This window comes from Fukomys damarensis, unplaced genomic scaffold, assembly GCF_012274545.1.
Source record: "Fukomys damarensis isolate Sample0158 unplaced genomic scaffold, DMR_v1.0_HiC HiC_scaffold_15, whole genome shotgun sequence".
NCBI lineage: Eukaryota > Metazoa > Chordata > Mammalia > Rodentia > Bathyergidae > Fukomys > Fukomys damarensis.
The window spans coordinates 28,340,353-28,366,620 of NW_022900927.1; the positions used below are offsets into that span (position 1 = coordinate 28,340,353).

The 26,268-nt window shown below is 42.1% G+C and overlaps 1 protein-coding gene across 1 annotated transcript in view; it reads right to left on the minus strand.

The window, feature by feature from the left end:
- Positions 1-26,268, minus strand: part of Ppm1h (protein phosphatase, Mg2+/Mn2+ dependent 1H) — a gene marked incomplete at its 5' end in the record, with an annotated part of 171,135 nt that overhangs the window by 69,984 nt on the left and 74,883 nt on the right. Inside the window, 2 exons of the mRNA XM_010644822.2 lie at positions 959-1,077; positions 17,759-17,843. Of these exons, the coding sequence (XP_010643124.1) occupies positions 959-1,077; positions 17,759-17,843 (204 nt within the window). The remainder of the gene's footprint in view (positions 1-958; positions 1,078-17,758; positions 17,844-26,268) is intronic.

Consider the following 26,268-nt stretch of genomic DNA (forward strand, 5'->3'; position numbering starts at 1 on the left):
CAGTGTTACCCACTGATTTGCTGTAGAAATGGTCTCGGTATTTACAGAGGTGAGTTTTGGGCATTGCTCATATCATATCAAGAGCTCTTCTTTTAATCTGTGTGGAATAATATAAAGTTGGCCTTCCACATCCACAGATTTCTTATCCATGGATGCCTCAAATGTGGAAGGAAAATATATGTTGAAAAGTGTCTGTAATGAATACGTCCCAGACTTTTTACCTTGACATGATCGCCTGAATGATACAGTGTAACGACTGTTTACTTAATATAACTAATACTCTAGAAATGTTATGTAATCTAGAGATGATTTGCAGTACACAGGAAGGAGGACGTGCATAGGCTATATGCAAACACGAGGGCATTTTACATAAAGGACTTGACTGAGCATCTCTAATTTTGCTGTCTGCAGGGGATCCTGGAACTAATCTCTTATGGCTTCTAAGTGATGCCTATAACAAAAATTAACACAATACCTTTAGTCTTTATAATGAATCTTCAAAGGGTATATCTTTTCTTTTTTCCCATTTTATCCATGGAAAATATGGCTCTAGAGATTAAGTAGTTTAATCCACCTTTCCTATTTAGAAAAGTCAAACTGAGGATTCAAACCCAAGCCAGTTTGGTTCAAGAAATACTTGGCAAATTCCTTCAAAACCCTTTACTTCTTTGATAACCCTGATCTAAGAGCACAAAGTTCAATGTCTTTTAGAAAGCCCCAAATAACTACTCCATGAACGGCAAGGAATTAAGTCAGAGTTATGGGACTGGTGTTCTGGACGTGGGCCTCAGACAAGCAGAGACAGACCAGCACCTGTGACTGGAGAACCAGTATTTAGCAGGAACAGCAGAAGTGGGCACAGGCCCTTGTCCTTCAGTCAAGCACTCTGGCTGCCCCTTTTGATCCCAACAGCATTAAGTGGCTCCCACACACACTACGGGGGAAGGCATGTTCTTACCAGCCTGTCATGTTGAAGTCCCTGTACAGCATCTTCTTTCCAAGTTCCTTTCTCTGTACTCTCCTTGGAAACTCCAAATGTGTGAATTCATTTCCTAGCAAGTGAGGCTGCATGAATGCCTAATAGCAAAAAGAGGAAGAAAAAAAAGTCACATACATATTTAGAAGAAAAAATAAGATTCAAAGATGTTTTGCAAACCGAGACAGGCCATGGTTCACAAACAAGAAAAATCATCTTATATTTTAGGAAAAGTAGAGATTGCAGAATTTAAACATCAACAGAAGACAAGCAAAATCCATGCACTTAATTTATAAAGGAATGCTACATTTTTATTTGATGTGAAGAGCTATTTATAATCAAAGACACTAATATCTAAAGGCATAAAGAGAAACTGAGCTTCTTCAAAGTTTTTTTTTTGGTAATGGGGATCAAACTCAGGTCCTTGCGCTTGGGAGGCAGGTGTCAGAACCACTGAGCTAAATCTCTGGCCCCACAGTTCACTTTTTACTTCAAATCTAGTATGGTGTTACTTTCCTGAACGGCATGTTGGTGAGATGGCGGGTAAGCAGGCTCACCCTGACTTTGCTCTCTTTGTTCACACTGCAGTTAGCTTGGCCTTGCTCCTGGAAGCTGCATGTGAGTGTGCAGTAAACAGGGCCTGAGGCCGCAGGGTGGGGCTGGATGCAACAGACAGAACCTTCTGCTGGACACCCTCCAGTTTGCTCTGCTGTCCTTTGCTCCTGTCACTGGAAGCCTATTCCGGAGCATATGGCTTCTCCCCTCCCCCAGACCTAGGTTCACACTACAAAACCCTTGAGCAAGCAGCCACTTAGGGGATTGCTTTGAAACAAGCAGTCTCGTCACATCCACAATTCAAATCTAGCTATCCAAGAGATGGAAGCTCATATTTTCACAGCCCTGCTCAGAGGTCACCCGCAGTCAGCATAATGCTGCAGAATTTCCAGCATGAAAACTGATGCTGGCATACCAGCAGTGTGGTGGAATGGGCCATCTCTCCTTTTTGGCGAGGAAAAAGAGTGGGCAGAGTCCATCACAGCCTGGCACTATCGGAAGGCGAAGGCTCCCTGCTATAGGACAGATGGCCATGTCCTCAGCTCACTGCTACTGCTCGAGTACCTCTTTATCTGAAACGCTTGGGATCAAAAGTGCTTAGCATTTTTTAATATTTTCATATGTGTAATATCTTGGAGATGGGACCTAAGTTCAAATATAAAATTCATTATACTTTATATACACCTTATGCACAAAGTTTGAAGCTACTTTTATACAATATTTTCATTGTACCTGTATGCTTTAACTGCAACTTGTCACATGAGGGCAGATGTGAAATTTTCCAGTTCTGGCATTATGTTAGAGCTCAAAAAGGATTTGGGGACATTAGAGAAGGTTTTGGATTTTTGGATCAGGGATGCTTAACCTACAAGAGGCATCTTCAACAGACTCTTTCCTAGGACCTGATGACAGCCAGTATCCCACTGGTGCTCATGGTAGTCTGAGGTACTAGTTAGATGTTAGTCATCCGAAGCTAAAATTATCAGGAGCCAAAGAAGTGATGTAACTCTGAGGCAGCAGTTATGGGCAGGATTGGGGACAGGGCAGGATGGGATGAGACAGGACAGGATGACTGGGAGTAAAAAGAGGATTTATGTCTCCCTGTTTGCTCCAACTCTAGTAGGCTCCAGGCTTGGTGGGAATTCTGCATCTCTTTGAGAGGCCCTGAAACTCTGTGAAGGATTACACTTCGGCTGCTGCTGAATATCAGGAAACTTAAATAGGTCGTCACATTTTTTTGGCAGGGAGGGAGGGAGGGAACTAACACATAATAGCAGAAGTCACCCATGCAAATACTAACCAGGCCTGCTTAGTTTCTGAGATCAGATGAGACGCAGTGAATTCAGGGCGATATGGTTGGAGTTGACAAAATTAGATGTGTTATGTACACGTATGAACTCTCCATGAGGAATGTAATTATGTACTATAAGCATGTACTATTGAAAGAATAAAAAAACTCAAGAGGAAAAATGAAAATAAAAAGTGTAGCTCAATGGTGAGGCCTTTGGGTGAGACAGACTTCAATTGTGTCCACATTCTGCATTTATAAACTATGTGACTACTTTTAATTTCTTGGGTCTGTTTCCTTATCTGTAAAATAAAATGAAGCTTCTAGCTCATAATACTATTTATGTTAATGTAATAATGCCTCTAGTGCACTGGTGATGGTTATCTTTGCTCATAAAATAACCATTATATCCATGTAATGATTATTGAGCAGTATATCGTGAGTACTATGCTCAGAGACTTTTGAGTTCTCATTTGATCCTTCAAAAAATTTATGGTCAGGGATAGTTCTTAATTTGTGGGGCTCAGTTCAAAATGAAAGTGTGGAGCCTCAGTTGAAAATTAAGAATTTCAAGACAGGGACAGTGGTGTATTCAAGCATAAAACCCTGTGTAATTGTATAAGTTACACGTCCATGAAGCCAGACGTGCCAAAAGGGTAGGTAGTATTTTAGTTCTCTTTTATTTTGGTCCATCAAGAAAAACTAAGGAACTAAGAAACTAGTCAACACACAGCACAATCTGTCCTGTATTCTTATCATCTTTCACAACATTCAGACTCTATTAGCAAGGAGTTTGATTTCCACCTCGCAAGTGAACTAACACTTAGGGATCACCATGTGCTTTCTATGAGACACTTCATATATACCTTATCTTACTCAACCAACAATGCCACAAAGCCTGTGTCTTAGACTCAACTTACAAACAAGGAAAGTAAATCCCAGTAAGGTTAACAACACCTAGCCCAACTCCTAGGAATGGGTAAGTCTAAGAGCCTGAGCTTAGCATCCCACTCAAACTCCCATCCGATCCTTTGTTAGCCTTTCAACCTCCACATACATATTTACAAAAAAACAGTAAGGTCTACAAAAGGTCCGTGATATTTTTGCTCCTGGACCAGACAATCTGAACCAACACACCCAGTTAAAAATAAATTCATGCACAGATCTGTGAACAGCATGGTTATAAGGATGTTTCTGATATTATCTACTATAGCAAAAAAAACTAAAGGAAATCATTTAATAATTATATGAATAAATATAGCATAAATTTATGCAAAACCTTTGCTATCATTTAGAATATACTATAGAGAATATGTAATGACACACAGGACTGACTGAATTATAAAAGTAAGGTTATCAAACAATAAGTATGAGTGTATCAGGTTGTGTGTGTTGTGTCCTATAGAGACCTATGTATGACATACGTGTGTATATGTTAACTGACTGTGCTATGGTCTGAATATGTCTCCCCAAATTCATGTGTTGGAAATAATTTCCAATGCAGTCTTTCAGAAAATGTTGAGTTCAATGGATACATGCTGCTATACAAAGGGTGCATGGAGTGGATTTGCTGTCCTTTCCCTTCTGCCCTCCACCATGTGAAAATGCAGTGAGAAGACCCACACCAAATGTAGATGTCGTTATCTTGGACTTCTTAGACCCCAGAACTACGAAGAAAAAAAAAATCTGCCTCTGTAAATAATTTACCCAGCCTATGGTATTATATTTCAGTGGCACAAAATAGACTAATACTGCACAGAAAATATAGATACAAAACAGACAAGTGTGTTGCTACCAAACAGGATATGGTCCAAAGGACATGGCTGAGCATATTCCCTCACAAATCTTGTGACGAAAAGTGTGATAAGATTCAAGACATGTTACTCCCAATGGCACTTTGACATTTAAGGAAACAGGAGACACAGGCTGCCACAGCTTGGAAGTATAGCCCAGAGCTCCGTGTGCGAATGGTGTGCTCATTAGCCTATGGAACTCCTGGGAGGTGGTGGAACCTTAGGAGGTGGGACCTGCTGGAAGGAAGTTATGTCACCAGGGGTGATGTGTCCCATGAAGGGGATATTGGCAACTTTGCCCCTTTCCTGATGTTCTTTGCTTCTTGGCTGCTATAAGGTGAAGCCTGCTACATGCTTCTACCATAACACATGGCCTTACCACAGGCCCAAAAGCAATGAGCTAAGTAACCATGGACTGGAAGCTTTGAAACTGTACAACAAAATGACCTTTCTTGTTTTTAAGTTGACTGATTTCAGGCATTTGTTATGGTGACAGGAAGCTAACATAGAGGCCACAGAAACCAGAAAGAGTTCATCTTACTCCCTTTCCATAGAAATAGGCCATAAAACCTAGGTGACCTTCTAAAAATAGTTCAGAAAATCCTAATTTCAGAATGGTTCAGCTTTATACCCAAGAGAAAGGAATGTCATACTGGGATACCACGAAGATCCTGAACAAATAGTTCTGTGTCACCCCCCCCTCCTTGAGTTTACTATCTTAGATCATACATAAACCCTTTCAGCCTTCAATCATACCTATATATGATTGTCCATAAAATAGTTTCATTTGTTTCTTTGGATCATTTCTGAAGGGTTCTGTGTTTCATACAATGTACATCAAATCAATTTTATGCTTTTCTCTTATTTATCTTCTATTATTAAGGTCATCAGCCAGAACTAACAATGCCTTATGTACACACATTTTTTTCTCTCTCCTACAAGGGGAAATGTGCAGAGTTCCAAACACTTTGTCTCCAAGTAGGAGGACAAGTGGGCCTTTGGGTGTTGCTTTAACCAGGTACCCTGTACCCTTTTTTGTTGGTATACACTTGCCTGGGCAGTTGTATCAGAAGATCTGTTAAAAAGAATCTGTTGAGGCAGATACTGTACCTGCAGGTTAGCTGGCAGCTCCTCAGCTCTTTTGATATCTGCAGGGGCCGCCTCATTTCTAACTCCAAGGATGTACAGGTTCAAAGGAGACTTACATTTTGGGTCTCCTGTTCCTTTACATATGAAGTCCTTCACAATCTCAAGACACTGCTGGCTTTCTCCCAGGATAACAAGTAGGTACTGTACTTCGTTAAATCTAAGATGCCATTTATTAGATGCACCATTATCTCATTGTCCCTAAGCAATAGAAGACAAGCTTCTAATTAAACTGTATATAACACTTTCTTAACCATTGTGAATTTTTATTTTATTCTTTTTGGAAGAGTTCCTTTAGACTTAGGATAAATTTTAAGTATCTATCACTTTTATGTGTTCTTAATAAAGAATATATAAGTGAAGCGCAGATGCTCCATGACTTATGATAAGGTTAAATGTTTGATAAACTTGGTTGTAAGGCGCAAATGCAATTAATATTCCTAAACTAAGGAACATCAAAGCTTAGCAACAAAGTACACCATGGAGTATCCATCGCTTACCCTTGTGATCTCTTGGCTGACTGTCTTTCTGTTGCTGCTTACCGTTGCAACAGTTTTGTACTGTGTATCAATATCCCAGAAAAAGATTATAATTCAAAATTTGAAGTACGGTTTATACTAAATGCACATTACTTTTGCATTATCATGAAGTAAAACAACAACAACAACTGTAAATTGAATCATCATAAGTCAAAGACAGTCTGTGTATTGGCTAAGGTTTTCCAAAACGTTTTCACATTTAGAACCCAACAGCTCTCATCCCTTTTCAGCTGCAAGTCACGATGTTCATGATTTTCCCGTGCCCCCTGTTTCAGCAGAGCTTAGGGATACAGTACTTTTTTACTTCATGACAGAACTACATGCCCCAAAGCCAGGGGTGCAGATGTTCTTCAGCCAGGTTGGCATTTCTGATTCCCACCGTGGGAATGTGGTTAAGCAAGTCTGATTCAAAACTTCCCATATCCTTCCACAAACGAGGGGCTTCATTCATGTTTTAGATGTGTCCCCCAGTTTTTTCCAAGCTGCTGCACATGTATCCCTCAAGTTGGTATGATGGGGTGCAGACATGTTATCCTGAAACATGCCACGTTGGCATTTGAGAAAACAGCAGAAAAAGGAAAGTCTCTCTTGCCTGCAACTTGCCCTTCTCATCCCAGCAGATTTTAAGTCCCTCATTCTAGAGACACCCTGCAAATACATAGAGGGGAGGAGTATCCTGAATTCTGAAGACCCTGGGACACACCCAGGTCTTGTTAAGTCCCCCGTTTATTTCTGTTAGATCATAACCCCATCGTCCAGTCATATTTCTTCCCAAAGGAAACTGTCTGCTCCTCATCAAATGTGAGCAAAAGATACACAAGTTGACTTGTTTCTTTGGATCATCATTTTCTTATAAAGTCTCAGCTGTCACATAAAACCTGCACTACACAAATTTGTGTGTTTTTCTTTTGTTAATCTGTCTTTTGTTACAGGAACCTTGCTAAGAACCTTAAAATGTTTGAGGGGGAAAAAACTTCTGTGCTCACCTGGTGTTTGACATGCCTGCCACTTGGCTGGCAACAATTAATGGGAAAACAGTCCGACTTTGAGGAAAAAAGTGTCTTAGTTCTGAGGAAATACTGATACTGATGTTACACCCTTACATTTTTCTATCTTCGGGACAGTTTTTCTTCCCTTTTTGGCTAACTGCCACAGAACACATGACAAGATTCCTTTCTTGTCACAATCATGCCTAGCATAGACCTGTGAGTGGTCCATGGGTACCTGTGACACATTTTTGTCATTTTCCTTGTTAAAGTCACCATCTACCTCTCTCCCAGCACTTTGATTACTCACCACTGTTACACGTGGCAAACCCTCTGGAGTTATTGATGTTAAAGTTACACAACTTGAGAACTAGTATAAGCAGAGCAAACATATGACTGCTTAGTAAAAAATGAGATGCTAAAATACACAGAGGCACACAATTTATAAAAATCACCTGTTGGTTTTTGGAGGCAGCTGCTTCTGCATGTTAATGTATCTTTTTGTGCCATCATCATAAAGTTTAGCTAAATGGTCTTATATGGACACGTTTACATATGTACATATTTCAAAATCACTGGGACACTATAAAAATGTTACCTTAGGATTTTCGTAACTTACCGATAGTCATGAGTATTTCTGCCATTGAATGTAGTTTTTTTTTTTTTGGTGGTGGGTGTTTGCAGGATCTCGTGGATGCCAGGCAAGTGCTCCACCACTGAGCTACATGCCTAGCCCAGGATACTTTCCCTTAAAAAGTTCTAGGAATTCTTAGTTTTTGAGAACCTAGTATTTAAACTAGGTTCTAAAACTTTGAGAAGAGCTTTACTGCTCCTTGTTCCAATAATCACTGGGAGAGTCAAACAGGCAAGGGCCTGGCTCCCATGGAGGGGATGGGGAAGCCCATGGGGTCCTGACGAGCCAGCCTGGAGACATTTGGTTGGCAGAAACATAGTAAAGCATCACGAGAATTTCAAAACTTTCTAGGATTTTCTCAGCATTTAAATGACATGATCATTTAGAATTTCTTTGTTTGGCTTGTCCTGTCAAAAGAATTGCTTAAATTAGCATTCTAGAGTCTTGAGTTCCCAAAATGATTTCACTTTTAATTCACTATACACTAGTCACTACACTCCAAGTTTAAAGTTTGTAAAATGTGGGGGAATTTGTTAGGTTGCTTAAAGCAATAAAGTATAGTGATTTCCTGGTTCTACATGTGTAAGGTTTTGCTTCTCTGCCTACACTTGAGCATGTCATAAATATATACACATGACTGCCTATTAAATATATATATACACATAACGCTGGCCTATTAAAAACATGAACCAAGTCCAAGGTAGGATTAGGTACATGTTAAGAAGCTACATCCACCTGCAGCATACAAATTGTGGACATTCTTCTAAACACTGCTTACTTTTTGATATACTGGGTATATTTTAGGTTTTTCTTTTTATTATTTGGATATATACATGTTAGAAACGTCTTTCTAGTGATATAAATTAATAAAAATAAGCCACTGAATATATGTGAATATCAGGTACACTTTGTTTATTATTTTTGAAACCTCAGCTGTATTCCTGTGCCCAGCACAGTATGCACATAGCAAAGGCTCTAAGTATTGTTATTTAAGCATTCCCACCGGGTTTATATAATTACATTTTACTGATTATTAGAGCTTATAACAATGAAATACTTACAATCTTTCAAAAGAGTTGAAAATAAGGCCCATGGGATAGAAAAATAATCTTGGACACAAGCACTCTGGATTTAGTTAATCTGTTATAATTTGACAAAAATTTTCCCATAAAACCATATGTATGTGAGGGCAATTATATCATTTAAAATCCTATGATGTTTGACAATCTTAAGAATATATAAGTAAGAGAACATATGGAATAGAAAACCAGAGATTAGCATTTTATACTACATGACATGTAATGTGTCATTAAGATGACACACCTTCTGTGCATACAAAAATGATTTTTTTGGAGGAGGTACCTTTTTAATCCTAAATTTTGAAGATTTCCCTCAAGGAAGCATAAACAGACTGCTCCTGAAAGAAGGGTGGAGGTGCATCTCTAGTTCATGTGAGTGCTACAGATGTTACCTGGGGAGAGTGTGGTAGCCAGTGCTCTAGGAAAGCCAAAGCTTTGTTCTCGTCATGAAGACTCACAAGGACTCTGGAAGGCACAGACGTGCTAACAAGAGGGTAGGACACATTCATGTCACTCAGTGTCCTACACAACTGATGAAAACGAAATGACAGACATGGTTTTATATCTAGACAGGGACAAGGAAGACATTTTCCTGGTCTGATGTATGCAGGCAAAACAACAGGAAGCGGGCAGGACTTCTTACAGCTGTTCTCCTTTCCAGTCCTCGGCAGAAACTACTTTCAAAGCAAGAGGCAGGAAATTGGTAGCATATTGAAGCACAGCCACTCCATCTCTGCTAATGAGTGCCTCTGGGTGCCCAGAAAAATTGAGCTGTAACAGGAGCTGACAAGCCAGAAGAGGAGATACATTCTAGAAGCTTCCAGTAAGCTCTCACTAGAGCAGAGAGGAGGCCAGAGGTCTGGGGAGGGTGAGTAAGCTCAAGTGGGGTCCGCCTTGTTCTGATGTATTGAGAACCTGAGTGCTTCCAATCTGGGCACCTTGGCAATTCATCCAGCAGACATGTGAGGTCCAGCAAGTGCTAAGTACCAGGGTCCAGGGAGTCAAAGGATAAGAAAAGAGGCCCCTCTGCTCTGAGCTCAGGTACTAGACAGGGAGACAGGAAGGCAAACACCAAGTAACGATCTATCCTGGGACAAGGGCAGAGTGAAGCACTCATAGTTAGTATCAGAGACAATCTGCAAAGGACTTTAATCACTGGTCAAGGAGGAACTCTGGGATGAATGCAGCCAAGCGAAGGCAAGGAAGAGGCAAGCAGCTGGGTTTGCAGGTGCCTAAGAGTTGCAATGGTTTGGGGCAAAGAGGTGGCAGGAGTGTGGCTTTCTGCTGGGCACTGCACATTACAAAGGATAATACATAGTTAAATAAAGGATACACAAACTTTGCAGTGAAGTATGATATATATGGTGAAGTGCTTATATTGTATGTATACAAGCTGATTTTTTTGGTAGTACTGAGAATTGAACCCAGGAGAGCTATACTACTGAATTTATTTTTTGAGACAGGATCTCTCTAAACTGCATGGGCTGGCCTCAAGCTTATGATCTCTTGTCTGTCTCCTGAGCAGCTGTGATCATAGGCAAGAGCCACCATTCCCGGTCAAGTTGATGAATTTTTACAAACTAACCTATGAAGGTAGCATTTAAATTAAACACAGCACTACCAGCACCCTGGAATGCCATCACCCCTGGCAGGACCCTCACTGCCACTCCCCCAAAGGGAAGCACCATTCAGACTTGTAGATTGGCTTTTCCTATTCATGCCACTTGGTCTGGAAGTCTACAGAATGCCCCTCTGCCAGGTGTTGTCTGTGAGATTCATCCGTGTTGTATACAGTCACAATTTGTTCATTCTTGGTGCCATATAGTATCCCATTCTGTGATTGTGCCACCCCTGACTTACTCCTTCGACTCTCCAGGAGCACTTGGACAGTTAGCAGTTTGTGCCATTACAAACGCTGCTGCTATGCACATTCTAGGCTCTTGCTGAGCACCTTTGGTTAGGTACGGACCTAGGGGTGAGGCTGCTGGGTGATGGATGGAGTGCTGTGCTTGAGGAGTGACTACTAGACTCTGCCAAAGGAGTTGTTCCCATTGCACTCCCATCAGCAGAATGTGGGAAGTGACGATACTATGTGATGGCAGCAGATTCCACAACAGTAAAGCCCTTTAACCAAAACATTTAATTTTGAAAATGTTCAGACCTCTCAGCTTTTGAAAGGAAATTATCAAAAGGAAGAATTTCAGTGTCTCATAGAACACTCTCTTTTCTTTCTTAAAACAGAGTAATCTCTCCTTTTTCTTGCCCTTAGGGGGGAAAATTTCATCAGACTGTATGAGAGGAGGATTGGAAGCCGTACAATTCAAGATGATTTATCATGATAGAAAGTCTAAGGTCAAGAATGAAATGAAATTAATGATGTCAGCCGAGCCACTGGTGATCACTAACAGTCACGCTAACGTTCAAATGAGAAGGCTCTCCCAGAGTCAAGCTGCCTGATTTACAGTGCAGGAATAGAATATTTTGGTATGGGTTTAAAAATGTGAAATGAAAACTCTCAATATATATGGGTTGGGTTCTTTCATGAAGAATTCTCAGCCATAATTTGTCCTTTAAAAATTCAAAGTAACAAGAATTAAGCTGGTACATGTAAGTTACCATAGAATTGAATATTAATAAATTTCTGCCTGATGTATGTGGATTTTACAGAAGGTTCACAATAATATTTCTAGGTGGCCACTGAAACCTATCGTAAATATGAAAAATGATATAACAGCTTCTAGCCTGCCACTGTTTAATTAGAAAATCAGAGCCTCATGTAATTTTATGAAAGGGAGTTAAATGGGGAAGAGATGAGACTGGAGTAGATTTTTCCATGATTCCTATGTTCTCTTACAGAGCAAAGCAAAGAGCTGCCTGCTTGAGACTAAAGCCAGGCTCAGTGCATGTGACCACCCGCTCTCAAGGTAAAGCCCGATATTGGGTGGGGACACTGTCATTTTTACTCACAGGACACCTCAATCTCCCCATTAGAGTCTCCTGTCTTAAAAGCAGGCTCTGGCTTAAGGAACACTCCAGTGGAGATAACTCTTGAGCATGGAAACACCAGTGAGCCAAAAGGCATAACACTATTCATATGAAGCCTTTTCAAGTCCAGCACCAAGGAGACCAAGACATACAGACGTAGGCTCAGCTCAGAGAGCTGGGAGTAGCTCTAAGGACACTGCAAGAAATCACCTCGGATAATGGTGCATTTGCATGGTCCAATGTACATTCAATACACACTTTCATCTCTTCTGTACACCATTCCTGATGAAAAACAGCCACAGACTTGGGTTATTCTGCAAGGACAGAAGCACAGTATTTAAATGGCTGATGATACCAGCATGTCTCACTGCAATCAAATCAAAGTGCATAAATATGTCTAGGAGAATGGAGGGAAAGCCATCACCCGCACTTCAGGGATACATAGGTCCTCTGAGGGAGGTCCATCTCGGGCATTCACCTGAAGCAGAGGTGGGGGCAGTTTCTGCGAGGCCACAGCATCAGAGCTGTCACGTCTGCTGAGACACGCCCACAAGCCAGACCCCATTCCCTCCTAGGTAAGCCTTGATACCATTAAAGTATTCTGCCTATTTGTTGGACCCTTTTACAGATTTTATTTCAATCACTCTAGAAACAGAAAAAAAAAAAAAGAAAAAAATAAAAACCTAGCTACAGAAGAGCAAGGCTTTCCCCATTCCCTCCTAGGTAAGCCTTGATACCATTAAAGTATTCTGCCTATTTGTTGGACCCTTTTACAGATTTTATTTCAATCACTCTAGAAACAGAAAAAAAAAACAAGAAAAAAATAAAAACCTAGCTACAGAAGAGCAAGGCTTATTCATGCCTATAGGATCATCGGCTCTCCCTGGTGCAGAACCCCTTCATCACACACCTGCCACATTCTGTGTGAACCTGTCAAACCAGAGAGCCTGTGCGATTAATCACCCTGCCTGCAAATCTATGAAACAAAGTTCACATTACCCAGACAGCCACATGAAGCGCCCTTGGAGGTCAGGATGCAAGACCAAACAAAATTAATGTGCCTGCCACATCCATCATCTTGTAATCTGCCTCCAGTTCTGTAATCCCCGAATCTCCAGACTGTGCTTACCAAGAACACTCCTCTCAGATGCAGATCAAAATGGTTCACGTACAAAGGGCTCAAGCTACCCCTCACCCCCAAAACCATCAACCATCTCCGCAAGTCAGGCAGCCTTGGGACTGCAGACATCTGCTCAAGGCAAGTGACTAGGGACCTAGAAGTTTTAACGAGTCCATCATAAGTGTCGCTTCACACATCATAAAGATAAAAGCTGATTTGACCTAAGAATAAGGAACATGTTGCTAAATTTTCCAGAAATATACAAACCGGCTGGGACTATATAAACCAAAAGGATATTACTACAACAATCAATACACTAAGAAGTTTACCACTAGTTCAAGGGAATAGATGTTCAAAACATTAGTAGGGTTAGAGGATTTAAAATCCTAAGATAGTATACGGGACAGATGGTCCTTGACTTATGATGATGTGACTTACAAGTTTTGCTTTTACAATAGTGTGAAAGCATATCTATCCAACCATTCTGGTCTTCTCTTTCAGTATAGTATGCAATAAATCATATGAAATATTCAAAAGTTTGTTATAAAATAGGCTTTAAGATGATTCTGCCCAATTGTAGGCGAATGTAAGTGTTCTGAGCATGTTTAACATGTTCCCACCAACTTGAACCACCAGTGGTCTATGCATCCTATCCATCAGGTATTATATGACATCAGGTGATGGGACAGTCCCACTACGGACAAAATACCTGACGTCCACAACTTGAAAATGAGAGGTCTATTTTAGCTCATGGTTTTATTCCATGGTCAGCTGGCTTCAAGGCGGAAACACTGTGGTAGAGGGACACAGTGGAGAAAAAGCTATTCATGTTGTGGTGGCAAGAAAGCAGAGGAAAGGGGGAGCCAGCGCAAGAATAAACCCTCCAAAGTCATTCTTTCAGTTGCCCTTCTGTTATGTCCGGATTTCCCTCAAAGCCTCATGTGCTCACAGGTGGGATCTTTGGGAGGTGGCTCCATCATGGGTGTGTGATATCAGATTCACCCACTTACTGGTTTAGCACAGTTCTGGGCGTGGGTGACACCCAACCAATACTGAAGAGGGAAGACCTATCCTGGGTGTGGGTCACCAGCCAATAAGCTTGCAGCCCAAACAGAGTAAAAAGGGAGAGAAGGAAGGCTCCTGCCTACCACACCATGAGCTGTTTCTCCTCTGCCATGCCACCATGTCTTGGAGTCAACTGACTATGCTTGAGATTTCTACAAACTATAAGCTAAAATAAACCTTTCTTCGTTTAACTTGGGGGTGTCAGGTATTTTGTTCCAGCAATGAGAAAATAACTAAGACACCACTGCTTCCAACCAGACCCTACCCCTGAACCTAAGACTTTGGGGGGACATTTTAGATTTAAACTATAATGTGAGTTTTTATACTATAAATATTTTAATTCTCTCAAATATACTGTTACAAACAGTCACATCATGTGGTTATTATTACTTAACTTGTTCATTCTGAAACATACATTCCAAGACCCCTGAAAGAATACAAAGTTGGCCAACCAACCAGGGAAGTTTATGTTAAATTTACACTCCTCTGTCTGGGAGGAAAGTTTTAGTTACAAACTTGAGAAACATATCTAATTTAGTAGGAAGGATTAAAAAGAATATATATATCTGGGGATTTATCTCAGTGGTTAAGGTGCCTGCCTCGCAAGCAGCAAGGGCCCAAGTTCGATCCCCGGTACCAAACACACACACACACACACACACACACACACACACACATACACAGTGTTCTCATCTTCTGGAAATTCAAACATTAGCCTCATTCTTCAGCTAATAGTGTCCACAATGATTAAGAGTGACATCAAAATATACATTAATCTAACAACAGAAGAAGTGCTTCTTAAAGTAAAAAAGAGGAAACAATATTACTCTGGCTGAGAGGCCAGTAGGATTTTGCTACAGACTGGATGTGTACCCTCAACATTCATGTGTTGAAGTCAAATTCCTAATGTGATTATGCTGGGAAGCAAAGCCTTGGGAGATGATTAGGTCTCTAAAGTAGAGCCCTAAAGAATGAGATTTAGTGGCCTTGGAAAAGAGACTCCAGGGGGCATCCTTGTCTCTTCTACCCTATGAAGCTGCCTAGAAAAGATGGCTGGTATGAACCAGACACTCAATGGCCTCTATGTCTGTTGGGGCCTTTATCATGGACTTCTCAGACCTGTGAGAAATACATTTCTGTTGCTGGTAAACCACTTGGTACATGGAATTTTGTTATAACAGCCCAAACAGCTGGGCATGGTGGTGCACATCTACAATCTCAGCACTTGGAGGCCGAGGCAGGAGGATTTCTTAGTTTGAGGCCATCCTGAACTACACAGCAAGATCCTCCCTCTCTCAACAACCCCGACAAACAGACAAACAAAAAAACAAAACCAGCCCAAACTAAAATTTGAAACCAGACTTTGATTCATCAAATAATAGCTAAATGAGTACTGTGTGCCATAAAAGAATTCTGTACATATTATTTCACTGACTTCCTCTTTGAAGTTTTCTACCCCCATACTAACTAAAGAATGAGGAGCAGCCAAGGGTCTTGTAGAAATTATACACAGAATTTTGTGACCAAGCTGAGGCCCAAAGCTACTCTTATTCTGACCATCGCAAAATAGACTTCTGATATTCGGGAATCTGAATCATTTATGTATTTCTATCCCTTCCTAAAAATCTCCCATGTTCATTCTTGTAAAATGAAAATAGGAAATTATTTCAAAATAAAAAGCACAGAACTATAACCTGTTATTATTCATTGACTCTGGTAGGAAAACAGGCACCCAAGGGAAAAGAAATGAGTTTCAGTAGGGGAAGAGGGTGATGAAGGTGGAATACAGTGCAGGCAGGAGACGGGGTCCTCGCTCTGCTGTGCTACGTCAGAGGGCAGGTCCTGCTGGGTGTTGGCACAGCTTCTTCTCACATGGTCAGCAGGTACTGATTCCGAGTCTCCTCTGCGCCAACCACAGCAATGGGTACGAGGTAACTAAGATGAGGGGTGAGCAGCCTGTGATCCAGAAAAACAATACCAACATGCTGAGGGGTGCACTGCGGCCTCTAGACACTGGAGGACCACAGCACACTTCCAGAGAAGTACCATTTATGCTGGGATCTCGAGGGCAGAGAAGAAGGGAGAGGCCATGGAGGCAGAGCATTATTTCCAAAGGCCTGGAAGTCAGAGATGGTGACATGTGCTGGAAGTGGAAGCCAGTTATGTGCTGAAGCATGGGGTGCATGGTGATGGTGGTGCGGCAACAGTGAGACGGCACTGCCAGGCGGGCAGGGCTGTGAGTCTGCCACCAAGTGTGGCCTGCATTCTGTAGGTCATGGGCAGCCAAAGAATTTAGACAGGGAGTGCCAGGCTCTGTTACAGATCACCTGGATGACAGACTGGAGAAAGCCAGCAGGTGAGAGGCCACTGGTTATAAACCCTACTTGAAGGGACCCAGGCAGCTCTATGACCTTTGTGATCTTGTCTAACTCTCCAGTTCACAAGTATAAATCAGAGTCCAGAAAGCTTAAGAGACCTGTACAAAGCTATCAAGTCAGGGAGCAAGAGGGCTGGGACCAGAGTGAAAACCTTCTCTGGGTGCTGCTGTGTCCTTCCCACCTCCCTAGGCGACCAAAGAAAACAGGGTGCTCTACAGTCTGCAGTCTGTCTCTATAAGGCTTCAAGTTTATCTGCACAAAGGTAGCACTACAAAAGTAGAAAACAACAGTAGGTAAAAGAGTGAAACAAACATTGTTTTTGCACTGGTTTGGAATTCCTGCTGTCTTATAGATCAGGTAACTAGAGACAAAGACTGAGCTTAGTTATGAAATGTACAAACACACAAAGCAGGGAACTGAGGAAAAGTGCACAGCTACCTTCTAAGTCAATGAAACTAATCATTCATGGCGATTTACAAGTCCTGAAACCCAGACACGAATAATGTCCTTTTTGAGCAGCACGGGATAACTTGGGATAGTCATCATAGTCACTTTTAACTGAGAGCCGAAGTCTAATTCCCTGCCCCTACAATCTGTAGGCAGGGAAGGGAGTTTGTTCTGCTTTCCCAGAAAACTGAGCTTTCTGAGGGAAGCAAAGCCCTCCAGAATTCTTACAGTTTCCATCCTAGAGAAGGTGATGTAGATGGAGAACTTATTTTCAGGTTAGAAACAGATTTCCTAACACCTGTGCCTTCCCAAGAGGGCCCCAAGACTTCTTATCTGGCGAATAAAGTCATAGCGAGTCAGCGGGGATCTCAGAGCCGCCAGTGGGGAGAGCCTCCTCCTCACAACGTGATCCAGTGAGCCCCTGCATGAGTCTGCATGAGTGGCAGGCCAGGGAAGAAGGTGCTTGCGCTCTGCAGAGCTGCACTTCACACTGCACACCAAAGCACTGCGAGAAACAGAGCACATTATGTCTTCAATCGGTCACAGATGGGAGAAAATCAGCCACAATAATAAATTCTCGGAGGTGGCATGTGTCATCACACATGGAGTCAGGGTGTGTGATCCAGAAGGTATGTGTGGGGGAGTCAGTACCATATGTTGTTTGACTGCGGTGGGCCTCTCCCATGTCACGGCGATGTGTTCTTCCCAACCAGCTCCAAGGCTGTCCCCGATGCCACTGCCCTCTGCCAAACTTACGTGACTCTTACCAGGTACTGAAGTCTCTGGCGCTCGGTCTCAGGGGTGAATTCTGAAGACATGGGGATGATTTCTCCATTTCTAATGATGATGGCCCTGAAACGGAAAACGCATTGTCAGCAGCCAGGGTCGTAAGTACCAGCTCCATCACAATCACACACACAATGCCAGGAGATGCCATTTCCCACCTGCAGAGCGGAACGATTACCCACTCTCGCCATGTTGGAGGCATCCCAGTCCTATGTGTATGGCATTCCAGTGACCTTGATGACTCTTTATGCCAGCTGTAACCACTGCCTTAGTGCCTCAGTACCAAGCGTGCCACTCTGCGCCACAAATGTTCAGTGAATAAATGCATGAATAAATGAACTGCTCACTGCCTTTCAGGGTTACCCAACAGAAACCTGCATGATCACAATAATGTTGTTATCTGTGAAGTTCAAGATGGCAGCCACCAGCCACACAGTTATGGAGCGTTTGAATTATGGTTAGCGCAGCAGAAATGTTACTTCATTTTAATTAATTTAATTCTAAGTAGGCTCGTGTAGCTAGTGTTTAATGTAGGGGACCGGGAAACTCCAGACCCCTGTTACTCAAAGGGTCAGTGGGGCCACAGCATTGGCTTCTCCTGGGAGATTGGTAGAAATGCAGAATCTCCAGTTCTACCCTAGATTCACTGCACGAGAACCTGCATTGTAATAAGAACCCCAGGCGATTTATAAGCACATTAAAACCTGAAAACATCTGGCCTAGATTCTTGAGTTTCTAGGATAATATCCTGGGTGCAGAAAAATCCACTCACACCTCATCTGAAGGCTCAGAAAATTCTCATACTTCAAAACATGTACCCAAGAGCTTTTGCCAACTCATGGATTTCTGAGAAACACTGTTCCTAAAGCCGATGTTTCAAGAGAGGCTGCAGAATCGATATCTGTGGAGCACCCTCTCTTGAGCCCAGTCCCAGTGGTGCCTCCCATTCTCAGAGCTGATTCCAAAGTGGTTCCTGTCAGCCACTTTCCAGCAATTGCTCGATCAGTTGTGGCAGAAGGTTGCTATTCTTATGACAAATGGAAGTAGCTTGGGGAATTGTATTTTCTAGCAACCTAACAGCTCTCTGGAACCAGGAAGCCAGGGACCTGACATGCTTCTCTCTGAAGCCCACAAACATCGAAATCAGTTCTCACATCCACTCTGGGTGTATGCCTTGCTGATAAGGGAAGACTTGCACCCTCTCTTGAGCCCAGTCCCAGTGGCGCCTCCCATTCTCAGAGCTGATTCCAAAGTGGTTCCTGTCAGCCACTTTCCAGCAATTGCTCGATCAGTTGTGGCAGAAGGTTGCTATTCTTATGACAAATGGAAGTAGCTTGGGGAATTGTATTTTCTAGCAACCTAACAGCTCTCTGGAACCAGGAAGCCAGGGACCTGACATGCTTCTCTCTGAAGCCCACAAACATCGAAATCAGTTCTCACATCCACTCTGGGTGTATGCCTTGCTTATACTAGGGAAGATTTTTTTTTTTTTTTTTTTGCCAAAACCCCCTTGGGCATCCCTCTCCTGCAACTGGAGAGGCAGTCCTTGACTTGGAAACAATTCCTATGAATAGCAGAGCCATGACCTCGACCCCCTACTACCTATGTCCCAATTGCTATCATAGAAACTGGTAGAGGCAGAAACCTTAGAATCTTTGGAGAGTCATGGTTCCAAAAGTAGAAACTGTGAGAAAGTAGAAAAATGTAAGGAAGCTAATTCTGGGAATTAGCTGTAATATTTTTTTATTCACTTCTATTATGCAGCATAAAATGTGAAAAATTAAAGATTCCTTTTTAAAAACACACAACCACTTATAAAATACAACTATACCCCCTTCCCAAGGGTGATATCCATCATTCAAAAAATCAGTGTGAGTTAATTCACATGGTCTTTGTCCTAATTCTCATCTGGCAGAATAGAGTAGGTATGGTAACTACCATAAGGTAAGAAGGGTTCTGAAGGAGGACAGAGAACCTTGGAGAATTTAAAGGGGATGAGGTATCATGAAAATCTAGTGACCAGCCTAATTGGAAAGTACTGACAGGGCCCTGAGGTCCAGAGACACTTGAGTTGAAAGTTGTTATGTGATACAATCTGAAGCCAGCCTTCTCTTAATATTTGGCTTAAAGCCAGTTTGAACTTTTTTCCCCTCTTTTGCTACATGGATCCTAAATTTCTGCTGATTCCTAGAAGTGGACTAGGAAAGTTAAGACATCCTGGAAGGAAGGAGAAGATAACAGGACGGAAGGGTAGGAAAAGCCCTATATAGGGTGGATGTCAGAGACCCAGGGAGGACGGAGGGCACCATTCTGTAGGGGGGCAACTGGGAGGAGCTGGCAGTGCTGCCAGGGCTTGGGGTCCCTACCAGAGTGTCCGTGGTCAAGGCACCTGATCTGTTTTCTTCACATAGGTTATAAATACTTAGCACAGTGCCAGTTGCATAGCAGAAGCCCTCTGAATATTTGCTGAATAAAAAAAAAGAGCACATGAGAAAACTTAGGAGAAAGCTGCTCCTTGAACTTGAGACAGGAGGAAAACAAGACTAAGAGGCACAGATGTTCACTTCAACAGTGAGGTGGACTGGACTGCATGGAGTGGAGGGTCTTCCCGTGGAAATTCCACTCCTTCAGCCACCTTTCCCTCTTCTCCTCCTTACTGGGGCTAGTCTGTCTATCCTTTCTCACCCCAGAGTCTTCCCAGTGCCTACTATTTCCAACTTCTTTCTCCACTGGATCTCTGTCTATAGGACCAAAAAACACTTAACACATTTTGTATTTAAAATGAAATGAGGTAAAACCAAAGACAAACACAAATATATTTTCTGCATCAAAAGCCTGTCCTCAGGGACTGTCCTCTTTTCCTTCCAATTAAATCAGGACTTATAAATTAACAGCAATGTTGATCCAAGTCTCTACTTCTTCACTTCCCACCCATCCCTTCATTTCTTGCCTTTCTGTCCATTTTCATCTTCTGTCACTAGCATCCTCAGGTGATCCCCTTGTTGCTCCACCTGCTGGACATGTTACCATTCTGATCTTCAGGTCAGCATCTGACAGTCTCTCCCAGTCCTGGCTGCTGGGATCTCCTCCGCCTGGTTTCCCTCCTACCTCCCAGGACCCCTCCCAGACTTCTCCAGTCCTCCTCTGGTGTCGAGGACCAGGACTTTGTTTCACGACTCTCTCCTCCTGGCCAAGCTCATCATCTCACTCCTTAGCCCTACAAGGTTTGGTTAGACTCTTCTCCTACATGTTTCCTTAGGCTGGTACTTCTAATACAGAACACTTCACACTTCATCGTCTTCCCTCCTAGCCTGTACGCTCCTACAGTGTGAGCCGTGTCGGACTAACCAACGCTTTGGTCCCATTCCTGGACACAGTGCCAAGTCACTGCACGCAGGACTGTCTACAATACCAGGGTCCAGTGCAAAATATAAATACACAGCCCCTCATTTAAAGGTTGAGAAATTCAAGATGACAACAGTATCAAACTGAGGTTCTTCTGAGAATGCAGTTCTGTGTGACTATGCAAGACACATGTCCACGCAGCTGGGCCTGCTAGTACGCCTCTGGTATTTACTGAATGAGTAAGTTGCTTCAACATCACAAGTACTGATGATTTCAGACAACCTTTCTTACCGGACATCTCCATTGTGCTCCATCCTGGAGTAGCTAACCGCTATTCCACATGGATATTCACTAGGTTTGCATATTTAGTAATATTCAAATTGATGATCCTGTCCCACCAAATCTGTCCGCAGTATTCCTATTTTAGGCAACGATACTCCATTCCACCCAGTTCCAGATGCCACATTTCTTACTTCTCTCACCCTACAAGTCCAATCAGGCTCCCTGACGTGTACGCTTCACCTCCCCAGTGCACACGGATCCATCCCTTCCCTCCATTCCTGCTAGTGCCTTGGTTCCATCACAGCCCACCTGCAGGACTCAGAAGCTCACACAGTTCTGCCTGCTGCCAGTTCTACCCACCTCTGACCCACGGGAACAAGGGGAGGTTTAAAATATATATATATTGTTTTAATTTTAAAAATTGACACAATAATTGTACATACTTACAAAGTAGGGTATGACACCAATAAATGTATACAACATGCGAAGATCATATCAGAGTAACCAACATATTCATCAGTTCAAAAATTCATTACATTTTTCTGACGGGAACATTCGATATCTTTTCTACTAGCTCTTTTGAAATATACAATGTTCTCAATTATACTGACCCTCCGAGTCTACAGAACATTACAAGTTACTCCTTTTATCCACCTTCACCTTAGTAGCTATCAAACATCTCTCCATCCTCCCCAACCATTCCCGGCTTCTGCTAACCATTGTTCTACACTCTTCTTGTATGAGATAGACTTTCTTTGCACACATAAATAAAAGATAACATGCTACCAAGTGGTTTTAAAGCACCACTGCCATATATCCTGCCACATCCCTGACCAAAGTGAGGCCTCGTACTATTGACTACCTGGCATTTTCAAGTCCCTTCCTTTTCTGGGTCTCACTGTGTTTCTGGCTCTAGCCTCTCTCTTGCTGCTCCTTTCATATCCACTTTTCCCCACTAATGGCCAACCTATTCCTCTTCAGTCAGCTCAGAGTGCCTTTCATTGCCCTCCTGGGCTACCTTTGATGGCCTTTCTCTGTGGTCTTATGGAGTCTCAAGCTTACCTATACCATAGCTCCTACTAGGCTGAGCTGCTGTTGTAGGGCTCCATGGTTGCCTCCAACTACCTGGAGGATATTTTCCAGATGGAGCCCAAGCCGCTGACTTTCGCTCACCAATGCTTAGTGCCTGACATGTGGCAAATGTGCAACAGCTGTTTACTGAGGCATAAGCAATAAGTGAATGAAGAGGAGCTGGACCTGGATAGATGAATAGAAGAATCCAGACATAAAGGCCCTAACAAGACTTTTCTTAGTAACAGCACTATTAACTGTATGGAGTCGAAGCCCTCAAACACCCATATGCCTTTTCACCGTGTTTGCAGAAACAAACTATCACTCAAACTATCACTCAAAAACAAACTATCAAACCAAAGAGAATGAAATTTCTGAGAAGAGTGACTTGAAGGACAAGGGGTCAGGAGGCAGAGCTGCTCTCCTTAGTAGGAAGGGGAGGGAGAATCACCCAGGGCAGCAGTTTCTACCACTTCTACTGTTTTTAAGTTTCAAATTCACACCTTAGGTACCTTCATTCAATTTCAATATAACCGCTGGAGCAATCCTAGCACACTGCCTTTCTTAGGTAATTGATAGATGTACAGAAAACCCTTCACTTCTATTTGAATTCCCAAATTCTTCCTTCATGAGGTACCCATGGGTTAAAGATGACAGCATGGTTGGCTGCCAACATTTTCAGTCTCTACACTGTGATACCTCTTTTTATGTGATCCTTGGCTTCCTTTTGATCTTTCTCCCTTTTAACTTTCTTGATCTCAGGATCAATTTGTCAGAGTGCTGGTCTCCAATCTGGAGTGGGGCAGTGAGACGAATGGAGTTTCAAAGGGAACAGAGTGCAGGCAAAGGCTGACAAACCTTGAACTCAGAAATCAATAGAGAAATGCCTTTAAAGCTATATGCTCTCATCATTGACCTCTGCACTTCATATCTTAATTAGTTTACAAGATGCTTTGCCTAATGAAAACTGAGGATAACACCAAACTGTGGCAGCAATAAAAGTCAAGAAGAACTGGGTGCCTGCCCTTTTGGGGCCTCAGTGTAGACCTATGGATATTATTGTGGTCCCAGTTTAGATGACACTCCATTTAGGTATCCAAGGTTTGACTAGAGCTTAAATGAGGAAGTCTCTAGGGGTTGGAGTGATTTAGTCAATTGGCACCCATCTGCCATTTGGTACCCTTTACCTGAAGAGAGGCTGATTTAAGCATATTCCTCAAATTAAGGCTAGGCTTTCATCAGTATATACTTACTGCACCTGAAATCTATATGCTTTTCTTTTTATTCCAGTAAAATAGATGGGGTATTATTCATAATCTGGTGAATTATAAGGTTTTATGTGTTCTTCTGACTCAGCTGCAAGGATGGGAGAAGAAAAAGACATGAATCGCTTTTCAAATGACCACCTCCCCAAATTCTGAGTTTAGAGAATAGTTCTGAGAGAATCCTGCTACTTCTATCCTCTCATGTTGTATTTTAGGTTAAACAACAACAACAACAACAAACAATATGCTTTTTGTTCCCTCACTTAGTGAAATGTTAAGTGGTCAAGACAGAAAAAAAAAAGGCAAAGGAGATGCTCATTTCAAATATTTGCTTGGTTTTAAAATTTCTCTTGAGATCACACTAACTTGTTAAATCTCACTTCAGCAAGATGCCCTCAGTAAAAAACTGACAACTCTCAGAGATTTTGACAAACAAGCAAAAGAAAAAAGCTGTTAAACGATTAGGCAATTGACAAAAGGGAAAATGCAAACAAAAGATGCTCAAAACCTCTCACTAGTCCAGAAAAAAATTGAAATTAAAGTAAAAATAACATACTGCATGACTCTGTTCATCAGACTGGCAAACATTTTTAAAAAATCAATAGTATACAGTAGTTCTCATAGGTGAAAGGACAAAGAAATTCTCATAATTAATGAAAAGGGAATGGTTTTATCTTTTTAATCTTTTGAAATAACTAGATATTTAATGGTTCAGCCATACCACTTTAGAAATATATCCTAAAGAAATTAAAAAAAAATAACAGTATACAGGATACTCATACTTCATTCATGCCCAACATTTTTTCTTGTAGCAAAGACTAGAAATAGCCTGAATGTCAAAAGGGGAATTGTTGAGTGGATTGTTTCTTAGTCTGTAAGATATTACACAGTCATTAAAAAAAAGAATAAAGTATATGTTTTGTGGCCTGGATGCATCCATGATGAGAAGCAAATTGCAAAGTAATATGTGGTATAACTCAATTGTTAACCATAGAGATTATCTATTTGTCTACCTCCCTCCCTCTTGTATATTCCACACCAAAATCTTGGACGTGATGCCTCAGGCCCAACCATAGACAATTACAAGCCTGGGACCAGCAGGTCCTGGCTGCCCAGAGCTGGTGCCCAGCCTGCACACTGCAGTCTTGGGGAGCTACAAGCAAGGGCTCACTCCTGTACCCTCCGGTGTATCTGTATTCTTGGCCCAGTCTGGTTGGGACTCTACTCTGCAAGGGCTCAGTACTTTTCCACCCCAAATCCTTTATCTTCTATAGTAAGTCCCCAATTTATGAACCAGTGCTATTCCAGGATAATGTTAAGCTGGATTCATTTGTAAGTCCAACAAACTGAATCTTATACACTTCTGACACAAATATACAATGTAAAGCATGAAAAAAAATGGTGGTACGGTATGGAACAGCTGGCATGGTGTGAACTGACAAGATTTACTGCCAGGTGTGGTGGTACATGCTTGGAATCCCAGCACCTGGGAGGCTGAAGCAGGAGGATCATTATGAGTTGGAGGCCAGCCTGAGATCCATAGTGAGTTCAAGGGCAGCCTGAACTACATGGCAAGACTGTCTCAAAAACAAAAACAAACCCCCAAAAACAAACAGAAGAGTTATTAACGAGGGGTAGGTAGGAGACGTTGAAGCTGAAGGATCATCAGCAGTAGGAGATGGAGGGCAAAATGGAATTTGGCTTACACCTGATGTTGATGACACAGGCTTTTGATGGATTTAATTGTCTACCCTCTTGAAAAAAAGATCCAGTGATGTCTGAGTCATAGCTGTTCTTTTCTCACCAAACATCTAGGCCATCTCTGCAGTGACAGATGACATTCTGAATGGATACTGCAACCTCTGTGTATCATTCTACATTGGGGTCCTATGCCTCAAAGACTAACAGTGCCTCTTCAAGAAAAGAAAATTCCCTTGCTGCTTCCTGTTGTGAATCTCTTTGGTTCTTCAGTTCCATCTTCCTCTTGGCTCTCTCCATCTTTTCACTGGCTCTCTTCATTCCATTAGTGAGTGCCTCTATGAGGCACAGCAAGGAGTTCAATGAAGTCCTCTTGCAGATTTAGTTCCAGCTTCTTGCTAAGAGTCATTAAGTTGTTGAAGACCTCCTTGGTCTTCCTATCCATCTTCTCAAGTCCTTGAACTTCATGAACAAACTGTGGGCAAAGGTTCTTCCAAACCCCATCCACAGTAACAGCCCAAACCTCACACCAAGTAAAGTTGATGTTTTTTGTGGCCTTTTGATGTTAAGAGATCTCAAGTTGTCACATGGCTGTCCCAAGTTCATCAACTGCCTTCCCAGCCTGACAAAAAGTGTGATGTAAATAACACTTCTTGAAAGTGGCAATAACTCCTTGGTCCATAGAATGGATGAGCGCCATGGTATTTAGTGGCAGATGCACTACTTTGACACTGGGATGAAAGTCATCCATGAATTGGGGTGACCTGGTGCACTGTTAAGCAGCAAAAGAATGTTGAATGGGATATTCTTCTCCAAACAATATTTCTCTA